The 11,498-nt window shown below is 50.6% G+C and overlaps 1 protein-coding gene across 2 annotated transcripts in view; it reads left to right on the forward strand.

The window, feature by feature from the left end:
* Window positions 1-9,867, forward strand: part of LOC309642072 (uncharacterized protein C1orf198 homolog) — a 35,484-nt gene extending 25,617 nt beyond the window's left edge. For both annotated transcript variants that reach the window (XM_082423024.1, XM_082423025.1), the window contains 2 exons: window positions 2,887-3,429; window positions 7,023-9,867. In XM_082423024.1, coding sequence (XP_082279150.1) covers window positions 2,887-3,429; window positions 7,023-7,079 — 600 coding nt within the window. In that variant the 3' untranslated portion in view covers window positions 7,080-9,867. The remainder of the gene's footprint in view (window positions 1-2,886; window positions 3,430-7,022) is intronic.
* Window positions 9,868-11,498: the final 1,631 nt, after the last annotated feature.

Consider the following 11,498-nt stretch of genomic DNA (forward strand, 5'->3'; position numbering starts at 1 on the left):
GTATCAGTTGAGATTTCTCCTTTTTCATTTCTTATTTTATTTGGGTTCTCTCTCTTTTCTTCTTGGTGAGCCTGGCTAGAGGTTTGTCAATTTTGTTTACCCTTTCAAAGAACCAGCTCTTGGTTTTGTTGATTTTTTCTATTGTTTTTTTAATCTCTGTTTTATTTATTTCCTCCCTGATATTTATTATTTCCTTCCTTCTGCTGACTTTAGTTTTTTTTTGTTTTTTGTTTTTTTTTATAAATGTATTTATTTACTTATTTATTTTTGGGTGTGTTGGGTCCTCGTTTCTGCGCGAAGGCTTTCTCCAGTTGTGGCGAGCAGGGGCCACTCTTCATCGCGGTGTGCGGGCCTCTCACTGTCGCGGCCTCTCTTGTTGCAGAGCACAGGCTCCAGACGCGCAGGCTCAGTAGTTGTGGCTCACATGCCTAGTTGCTCCGTGGCATGTGGGACCTTCCCAGACCAGGGCTCGAACCCGTGTCCCCTGCATTGGCAGGCAGATTCTCAACCACTGTGCCACCAGGGAAGCCCTGACTTTAGGTTTTTGTTCTTCTTTTTCTAATCCTTTTAGGTGATAGGTTAGGTTGTTTACTTGAGATTTTTCTTGTTTTCTGATGAAGGCCCAGTCCTCTTCCCAGGGTCTGACCCCCGAAGCCTGAGCCTCAGCACCCAACCCCCATCCGCTCCAGTGGGCAAGCAGACAAGCGTCTCAGGCTGGGGAGTGCCGGTCTGCACAGACCCTCTGTGCAGGTCTCTCTCCGCTTTGCCTTCTGCACACCTGTTGCTGCGCTATGCTCTGAAGCTCTGAATGGGATTTGATGTTTTTTCTTGGGTTCTATTTCTTATAACCATGAGCTTCAAGGCAGCCTGTGCTTGTGTTTGGAGCTGGAGTTTCTTGTGGCCTCATCATCTTGAGGAGAGACCTGTGTCCATCAGAATCTGGGCTTTTAGGAAAAGTCTCAGCCAGAGAGAAGTGAAGGCGTACGTATTAAAGTAATAGAGAACCATGTTAGCACAGTTTTAAATTATACTCAGTGACAACACGGAAGCAGTGGCTGCAATTGCTCCTCTGATATATAGCTGGCGGCATTAGAAATCGGGGCAGCCCCTGGCAAACAAATTTGATATGCACCCAAAACCATAATAAAAGGAAGGTTTAAACCTGTTGTAGTTTGGTACTTCACTTCTGGAAATCTGTCTGCAGAAATGAACTCCAAATGGGGGAGAGCTGTATGCATGAAGATGTTCTGACAGCCTTAATTATAACAACAGAAATTAAAAGGAGCAAACTGATAAAAAGAAAATGGGAAAGTAGATGGTGGGACAGCCACTCAATGAAATATCTTGTGCCCATTAAAACTAATGACTACAAAGACCCCATACCACCATTGATGAGGCTTCTGGTTACGTGAAAAAGCAATACCCAAAATTATATGCATAACAGAACTGCAACGTCGTAGAATATGTATCTGAGAAAGAGTACACGAAAATACACAAGCTAATGGAGATTATGGGAAGAGGGAAAGGTTATGAATGATTTTTTTCTAATTCCCCAGATTTTAGTATGTAGTTTTAGTACTTTTATTTTAAAAAGAAGAAGAGGAAGGGAATGTATGAGGGAGCAGAAGTGGAGAGGAAGAGAGGAATGTTCCAGTTTGGTCTGAGAAATGCCTGAGGCGGCAGATTGCTCGCTCTGCAGGGCTTGGGGACGCCACCCTCCAGGGTGTTCCCCCGCAAAGAGGCGTCAGGTGTCCACTCGGTGGTCTGTCGGTCAGGACAGCTCAGCCCCACCACCTTTAGAGGTCACAGTGGTTAGCAGCATCAGATCAAGGAAAGTGTTTCGGGGGCACCTGGATGTGGGGTGTGGACCCTGCCCTGCCCTCGGGGGTTCCCCACCTAACGGGGCCAGGACCAGCTGAGAGCAGCAGGGTAGCGCCGAGGAGATCACGGGAGAGGAAGACTGTCTTGTCAGCTCGGGCAGCTGTGACAGATACCACAGACTGGGGGCGTCCAGTAACAGACGTCTGCTTCTCACAGTTCTGGGGCCGGGAGTCCGAGATCACGGTGCCAGCAGGGCTGGTCCTGGGGAGACCCTCTTCCTGATTTGCAGATGGCCGCCTTCTCACTGTGTCCTTACATGGTGGAGAAAGAGAGCATCTCTCAGGGCACTAACCCTGTCCTGGGGGCTCCACCCTCATGACCTCACCTAAACCTCCTAAAGGCCCTGCCTCCAAATACTAACTTCGGGAGTTAGGCCTTCAACATGTGAATTTGGGGCACACAAACATGCAGTGTGCAGCGGGCGTGCGGGCAGAGTGTGGGATGGAGGCGTGGGAGGGAGGTCACACCTTTGCAGCCGCACACAGGCCTGCCCTTGACTTTCTCGGTTTAGTCCAGGGAAGCAGGGTCTGGCTGTTGGTTTTTCTTTCACCCTTGCTGGCTGCCATCGCTCAGGAAGGCAGAGGCCCGTGAGGCGGGGACTTGGTTCTGGGTTTTGACCCTCACTGCAGTGCTGTCATGCTGACTGTGCACCCTTCCTTGTCACCGCCAGGGGGGCAGTCACCCTCCTCAGGAAGGGGCGGGCATCCCTCCTGAAGAGGCGGGTGGGTGATCTGCCCACCAAGCAGAGAGCTTAGTCGTCAGTCAGATTCAGGAGTCTGAGCCGTTCGTACCCTCCAGTGTGACAGGATGTGACAGCTCTCAAAGCCTGTGCCGTGTTTCAGGGCTGTGATGGCGGTCCTGAAAACAACCACTGAGGACAGACAGTGCCAGCAAGTGGACGACAGGCAGCGCTGTTGCTACTGGGGGGACGTGTGGGCTGGCACACCTGTCCCGTTGACCGAATGTGTTGCTCTCTTTTTTCCCTCCCTCCCCGCATCCCGCTAGAGTCAGATGGAGTTCAGCGTCTCCTCCTTATCCATCCAAGAACCGAGCTGCATCACTGCCACCGAGCCCAGGCCACCGTCCAAAGCTCCTCAGGGCTCGCAGGCCCTCCGACCGTCCCAGGGCAGCAAGTCCTCCAGCCTGGATGCTCTAGGTCCTGCCACCCGGAAGGAGGAGGAAGCGTCCTTCTGGAAGATCAATGCGGAGCGGTCCCGGGGGGAGGGCCCTGAGGCCGAGTTCCAGTCCCTGACCCCCAGCCAGATCAAGTCCATGGAGAAAGGGGAAAAGGTCTTGCCTGTCTGTTACCGGCCGGAGCCCGCCCCGAAGGCCAGGGAGGCCAAGGTGGAAAAGTCCAGCAGCCTCCGCCAGGAGCAGTGGGTCCTGCCCAGCGTCAGCGTGGAGCGAGAGAGACCCCAGCCCGCCCAGGCCCGCACCAGCCCGCTGAGCGAAGCCGCCGCCGCCTCCGAGCCCGTGGGGAAGCCGCCCTCCCCCGAGGCCGTGGAGGATACGGAGGGTGCCCTGTTCTCGGAACCCGTGCCTGTACAGGTGGGTGCCTTGCTTCAGGCCAGGGGCTCCTTCCTCCCGAGTGACCAGGGCCACCTCACGTGGGTGGGCGGACCACAGATGCCCCCATTTTCTCCTTCCTCTGCCATCCCTCGGAGGACTTCTGGGTTCAGGTCTGCTGGGCTGTCACTCAGCTCGGCGACCAATGCACAGGCAGGGGACGTGTTCTGTGAAGCCGTCTGGTGCCGTGACCTGTTTGCCTGTTGCGTGGTTGTGTCCCAGATGCCCACTGCCCTTCCGCAGTTGTGTGAGGGCAGGGACGGAAGGGACGCAGGGGGCAGTGAGCAGAAGACTCGAGGGGGAAGGCGGCAGTGTGGGTGGGATTGGGATGCCGGCTCCACGCACGGGCCTGGGAGGCTGGGCTGCAGTGTCGGTGAGGAAGGGACCCGCAGGTGTCCTGAGGGACGTGGGGGAAGTGGCTGGGACCCCAAGCCTCTGCCAGGAGAGCAGCCGTGCTTGTTTGGGGACCATGGGAGACTTGCTTCAGGAATCATGGGCCGCTTCTCATTTCCAAGCAAAACAGGGTTAGGTGTCCAGGGAGGAGTCCTAAAGAAAGGACTTCTTTCTGGGAACGGAGGGAAAGGAAAAGAAAGATGTGAGAGGTTCACTGGCTGAGGTGCAGTGTGTCGTGAAGAAAGGGCCCTACCAGAGAATAGGCAGCGTGGGTGGCTTCTGCATGTTTTCCCAGTTTTGTGGAGCACCAACTGTTGTCTTTACCAGCTGGTTTGTGTTGCTTGAGAAAGCTCAGCAAAGAGAAGAGAAAATGTTTGGTTAAGGCTCACCCAAAACCAAAATAAATAAATAAATAGGTAGGTGTATTTCAGAGGGAGGCTGTGTTTTTTTTTTTTTTTTTTTTTAAAAATAAATTTGTTTATTTTATTTATTTTTGGCTGTGTTGGGTCTTCGTTGCTGCGCACAGGCTTTCTCTAGTTGCAGCGAGCGGGGGCTACTCTTCATTGCGGTGCGCGGGCTTCTCATTGCGATGGCTTCTCTTGTTGCAGAGCACGAGCTCTAGGTGCGCAGGCTTCAGTAGTTGTGGCACGCGGGCTCAGTAGTTGTGGCTCGCGGGCTCAGTAGTTGTGGCTCGCGGGCTCTAGAGCACAGGCTCAGTAGTTGTGGCGCACAGGCTTAGTTGCTCTGCGGCCTGTGGGATCTTCCCGGACCAGGGCTCGAACCCGTGTCCCCTGCATTGGCAGGCGGATTCTTAACCACTGCGCCACCAGGGAAGTCCCCACCATTCTACCTTCTGTCTCCATGGATTCGACTTCTCTAGGGACCTCGTACAGTATTTGTCCTTTAATGACTGGCTTATTTCACTGAGCGTACTCTCCTCAAGGTCCATGCATGCTGTACTGTGTGTTCATCCATGCTGTAGCGTGTGTACGACCTTTGAATAATATTCCATTGTATAAGTACACCACATTTTACTCATCTGTCGATGGATACTTGGGTTGTTTCTACCTCTTGGCTATTGTGACTAATGCTGCTATGAACTTGGGTGTACAAACATCTGTTCGAGTCCCTGCTTTCAATTCTTTTGGGTATATGCCCAGAAGAAGAATTGCTGGATCCTGTGGTAGTACTATGTTTGATTTTTGAGGAGCTGCCGTGCTGTTTTCCAGCAAAGGCTATACTGTCTTACATCCCAGCAACAGTGCACAGGGTCCCAACTTCTCCACATCGTCACCAACGCTCATTTCCTTTTTTCTTGTTTCTTTTTTGATAACAGCCATCCTAATGGGTGTGAATGCTATCTGTCACTGTGGTTTTGATTTGCATGTCTCTAATGATTGGTGAGGTTGAATATCCTTTCGTGTGCTCAGTGGCCATTTGTATATCTTCTTTGGGGAAATAGCTATTCAAATCCCTTGTCCAGTTATAATCGGCTGTGGGTTTTTGGTTTTTTTTGGCTGCATTGTGTCTTCGTTGCTGCGCGCGGGCTTTCTCTAGTTGCGGCGAGCAGGGACTGCTCTTTATTGTGGTGTGCGGGCTTCTCATTGCGGTGGCTTCTCGTTGCAGAGCGCGAGGGCTTCAGTAGTTGCAGCATGCAGGCTCAGTAGTTGTGGTTCACGGGCTCTAGAGCGCAGGCTCAGTAGTTGTGGCGCACGGGCTTAGCTGCTCCGTGGCATGTGGGATCCTCCCGGACCAGGGATCAAACCCGTGTCCCCTGCACTGGCAGGCGGATTCTTAACCGCTGCACCACCAGGGCAGCCCCTGGCTGTGGGTTTTGTTGTTGAACTGTGGTCGTCCTCTGGGTGTTTCCTGGATTGGGGTTCCAGGCATGTCCACGCCTCTCTAGGCAGATGACCTAGTCAGTTGTCCTCCCGAAGAAAGGGAGCCCTGGGATGGGAGGCCCTCTGCCTTCCATCGTCTCCACATCAACTTTCCAGCCTGTCCCTCCTTTCAGGGTCTCTCGCCATCTTAGGCCAGCACTTTGGGCCCCTCCCTTGCCGCTCTGGTGCCTGGCGCCATCTCCTCCCTAATCTTCCTGCCTGGTGCTCTCTCTCCGACACTCTGCAGTGGGGTCTTCCTCCGAAGGAAGCATCTGTATAAGCTACGTGAGGGTCTTCATTGTAAAGAGACGCAGGAAAGCGCTTGTGTGGGGTTGGGGGCAGTGAGTAGGGCAGAGCACCTGAAACCCTTTGAAAGAACAGATTTCTGAGGCACAGCACAGCATGAAGTGCTGCTGCACGTAAGACGCTGGTAGGAAACCAGAAAAAGGAACGTGTGCCTGAGCACCTTTGGCTTTTCGAGCTCCGGCTCAATCTGAGAGGCGGCAAAACTGGGCCTGGGACGTGCTTCAGAGGGAGCCGCTCAACTCTGTGGCCTCCGCGTCAGCACCTTCTGTTTGCCGGTGTGTGGAGAGCACAGGGTCAAGGCTCCCTCGCTCGGGAAGACTGCGGCCACCGGGGAAACACGCACTCGTGTTAGACCCGGGAGACGGGCCTCTTGACTCAGGCGGCTGGCAGAATCCTGTGCAAATGTGTCTGAATCAGCGGCCTGTGCTCGCAGACGGCCCTTTAAACCAACCCCATGTCTTGTAAGTGGGCAGTCTGTGACCTGAAGAATGGCCCTGGGTTAGGGAAGATCACTCCAGAACCTTCCGCATCATCTGAAAAGAATAAACTTTACATCCTTTCTCCATATTTTTCTCTCCCTCAACTTGGTAATTTATTGTACTTTGTTTCGTCTGTCAGTGTGTGTGTGTGTTTCATATTAGGCGCATATGAAACTTGTAACTTGTTCTCTCACTCCACAGTGACTAAATTTAAACACGCCTATCATTCGAAAGTAGAAAAGCTACGTTCTTCTCCTTTTCTCTGTGGGTAGGTTCCACAGGCTGCCCTCAGACATGCCTGGGGACGGAGAGGGGTACGTGTTAGATCCTGGCCGAGTGTGGCTTGCATTGAGCTTTATTTAATTTCCTGGTTCCCAGCACTGAAGCAAATTGAGGTCAGGGAGCCTCTGAGACGGAAGCAGACTATTTCATTTGGGTCATTTTAAATGAGATGCTGTTTTTAGATTATGCTAACTTAGCCTCATGCCTTATTTTGGTGTTTTTGTCCCTTCTACAGGTCAGCTCAAGTAATGTCATCTTGAAGACAGGATTTGATTTTCTGGACAATTGGTAAAATGTGTTAGACAGAACAAACCAATAATCCCCAAATGTTTTCCAAAGTGGTGTGGCGAAGGAGAAGAAGAAGGGCAGCGTTCCCCTGTGTCTTTTGCTAGTTTCTGTACACTCTTTTCTTAACCGTTTGGAAACTGGTAAATATTGCCTTGTCCAGCTTTCCAGATTTTCCCCTTTTTGCTAAGACCTGTGCTATTTTTAACGATTTGATTAACAGAAGTTTTACATTTGGAATTTTTAAAAACTCTTAGGAATTCAGTAAACCTTGTCAATAAAAGTTCTGTTCTAGCTCCACCCAATTTTCCCCCTCCTCAGAGAAAGATTTTTCTCAACCCTGTCACAAAAATCATGAAGTGATTTCCCTCTCCTCTCCTGTATCCCCTCCCTTTTACAAATGCCCGGGGCTCCTTTCAGTGGGTGGCTATCCTCAGCAATAATGGTGCCGGGTGCTGGCTGTGCCCATGGGGAGACCTGCCCCACGTGGCGGGAGAACCCCACGCCCCAGCTGTCCAGGCTTCCCTTGCTGAAGCCACACTTCTGCGTCATGTGCCACCCTTCATTCTCACGTCATGTCCAGGAAACAGATTGTCGGCACATGGTGGAGGTCGTCTTTAAGCTGCCGTGGTACTTATTCAAACTATTCATCATTGTTTATTAACGAGTTGCATGTTTAAAAGTTTTGTATTAACTTTACATTATTTTGTACCTAGATGTAGCAGTTGTAGGGCTACCACTTTTCTTGGGTTTGTACCAGTTTCCCTTTGGAAGTTCTTTGCTACTGTGTGACCTGTCGGGTGTTTCCTGTCCTGGGCACCTGCGGGCGTTGCTGGCAGACCAGCCTCTTCTGATTAGTTGTGTTAGGACCTTCCAGCGTGAAGCTGGCAGGGGCACTGGTTGTCCTTCATCCCAAGGACTGGTCAAGCTGCGTCACGGTGGACCCTCCCTCGACCCTGACCGCCAGCAGAAGCGGAGTCGAGTTTCTGCATGGCCCGAGCGGCGCCCCCTGGAGACCTTCGTGGTCATGGCAACAGCATCTCCTGGAGGTGGACTTGGCTGCCCGCTTGACCTGTGGTCCCTGCTGCTGGGGAAGGGCGTTAGGGCAGCTCCGAGGCTGCCCAGGAGGACGGGGTGGGGTAGGGCGGGCGGGGAGCCACTACCCAGTGGCCCCGGGTGGCGCGAGCCTGCAGTACGTGCCCGAGCGTGGTCTCCACGTTGCCTCTCACTGTGTTCTCCTCACCTGACGCCTTAATCCCTGTGAGTCCTGCCAGCGAGCACCTAGTTTCAGTATCAAAGTGTGTCTTTTTAAGATGCCTTTCTGTTTCATAGGACCTTCTGGAATGATTTTTAGAATATTTTATCTGGCTCCAAGGTAAAGCACATGGCGACCTGTTTTTTCCAGGAAAGTTTCTGCCAAAGCTGTGGCCTAGCCAACTTTTGGTTTGGTTTCTGCCAATTGCATTCTGTCCCTAAACCTCATTTGGCCCCTTGGGGTCTTGCATTTGACCTTCCTCCTTTGGTGACTGACAGTATTGTGGTGAATACATGTTCCTTCTGTACTGTTTAAGTATAGTTGAAACAGTCAAGAGGAAAAAAGATTCCTAGCACGGCGATGAGGGGAAAACGAAATCCCAGTCGGAAAGGCATGGCCGGGTGCCAGCCCTGCAGGTCAGCCGCTGAGCCTCGGAGCCGGGCTCGACACCTGCCCTCACTTCCAGCTTTGAGGGCAGTGACCTTAGAACCCATGCTTGCCAGCAGGGTCCCCGTAAGAAAAAAAGATGTCTAGAAGGGAGTTTGCATTCCTTGGTGTTGGTGTAGCAGGGAAGAAAGATCTGCATCCTGGGACAGTTAGCCCAAGGTGATGTGTCTGTTCTTTTGGGAGATGACTCTGATTTCTTTTCCACTTTCTCATAAGACCCAGTATTCCCTTCAGGTTCTCCTGGGAGCTGAGGGGCACGGGGACTATTGAGAGCTTCTACCTTCTTTAACACCATCTGGGGTCCAGTACCCAATGGTATTCAGTTATCCGTAACAGTGTTTAAAGTTTCATAGAGGTACAGCCTCCTGAGATTAAATGTAAAACCACAACTTGGGAAATCCTAGAGGGAGTTCTAAAGTTGTGTTGCTTTGCTTTGCTTTCGGAAGTACAGAAGCGTGAGAGGGAGAGGTGGAGGCCTGGAGGACACGTGCTCGTGGGTCTCCATCCTGCCTGACCCTGCAGATTCTCCTCTTAACCCCAGGCAGCCTATGCAAAGATGACTCCTTTCACTGTCCTCCTGGGAATCTATGTTTAGTGTGTCCAAGTAAAGGAAAAATTAAACTCTTATACGTTTTGCCCCCTTTTTTGCCATGTATCAAGAGGGCGTTTCTAAAACCAGAAGTTTATAGTTATGATTTTAAAAACGCACACTTTTCAGTTGAAGCCTAATGTGGTTTTGCATCCCCTCCCTCTGGCCACCCTGTTGTCTGCCCCTGGGGTTCAGCACAAGGATTCAGTGTCTTGCTTTGGGTGACCGTCATTGGAAAATCTCCACCAGGAGGCTAGAGACCAGTCTCAGTTCTTTCACCTGGGACCCCTCCCCTGCCCCCCGCCGCCCCTGCCCTTTGGGTTTGGGAGTGCCACCTGCTCTGGGAACAGCAGGGTGTGGCACCCAGCCGCACCCGCCCCGTGGGTGTCACAGCAGCCTCCCTTTCTTTGATATATGTTTTCAAAAATGAAAACTTCTTACTGACTACTCATAACTTGGTTGTATTTTATATTAACAGCCTTTAATAAAGCCATTTAAAATTTGCTCGACGTGTCTATTTGGGACCTCTGCTGGGGTCAGGAAGCCTGCTAGGATGATTGCTCTTGAACACAGAGGAGGATAAAAGGACTCGTACTAGTGAAAGCCAGCTTGAAACCCCTTCAGCAAGCCCACTTTGCACAGTCCTGCCTTGGGCCCCCTGCACGTTGGTGGGAAGCAGTAGCCGAGGTGTACAGGCCCCTAGCAGAAGAGGTGGACTTTACCCCGGAGAGCTCTCATACAGCCTTCCGGTGACATGGAAAGCATGGCATGTCTTTCCAGGGCCAGCTGATTGCATCAGGTGACTGACTCAGAAGAACAGGTGCAATCTCCCCGAATGCTTTCACCTCCAATGTGGTTGAACCTGATTTTTCTTGGAAGACATGCAAATTTAAGTATGGCCCGTCAATCTATTCTGTTCATTAAGGTGCCGGTGGTAAGGTACCAGCTGTAGATTGATGAGAATTTTTAGATGTCAATTTTTAAAACTAATATCCCCTCAAGAAAATGGGGATTCAGGCTGTCAGACTTCTCCTGAGTTATCGTGCATGGTGGGGCCTTGCTGCCTTGGGGAGCACAGATTTCTGGGTGAGCAAGTGATTGTACTTGCTGCCTCTTTGGGCTAGGGTGATTTGATGAAGTTTGTGGGCCAGCAAGCACTGGGTCACTGTGTGCACATGTTATGAGAGGAAAGTGACTCCTTGGGAGTTACTTGACAAAGTAGCTCCCAAGCCCATAGGTTTGGCAACTTTTATGGTAGCTCAATATGTGGTACCAACATAGCTACCAAAGGAAAAAAAGTGTTTCTATGCAAGAGGGATCTATCAGCATAGACACAAGATATATCTGGGTGTATTCAACACTTTGCAACCCGGAGGGAAGATGTTGAATCTGGGGGACGAGAATGCTCTCGGTCTTGGGTTGGGGGTATTCGTGGGGCTCTTCTAGAAATTTCTTTGGTCTGATCCTCTGCTTCTATGCAATCTTCTAATGAACTTATCAGCCTTCTGGGTGCCTTGATCCCAAAGAGAGGGGCACCCCAGGAGGGAATCAGTGATTCTGAACCCCACCCAAGCTCAGGCAGAAAGCAAGTGAGCAATTCTGAATGCAAGATTAACATAACAAAAATCAAGAGCAGCAATACCAGCTAGAAGCATAAATAAAAAGAAATCAACCCATAATGGCAGTCAAAAGTATAAAGTACCCAGGAATCAACTTCAACAAGTATACAAAGACGTCTTTAATGAAAACTATAAAAGAAAGGAAATAGAAGATGTAGAAGAAAAGCTGAATAATCCTAGGTGGGATAACTTAATATTATAAAAATGTTCATTTTCCTCAAATCATTTCATAAAGTTAGTGCAACCTCAACAAAAATGGCGGTTGGATATTTTGATAAATTTGATAAATTTGCACTAAATTTTAGGTGGGAAAATAATAGTTCACTGAAGAATGAGGGGGGCCTTGCCTGTCAGTTATGAAAACACGTTTACGGGTATTGGTGCAGGACTAGATTATTAGATCAATGCAGAGCTTGGGGACAAACCCACACATATAAGGAGACTTAGTTTACAATCAAAGTGGCATCACAAATTGGCAGGGGAAAGGCGGATTCACTGTAGGAGATACAAAAGTGG

Source organism: Balaenoptera physalus, assembly GCF_965194825.1.
Source record: "Balaenoptera physalus genome assembly, chromosome: 14".
Taxonomy (NCBI): Eukaryota; Metazoa; Chordata; class Mammalia; order Artiodactyla; family Balaenopteridae; genus Balaenoptera; species Balaenoptera physalus.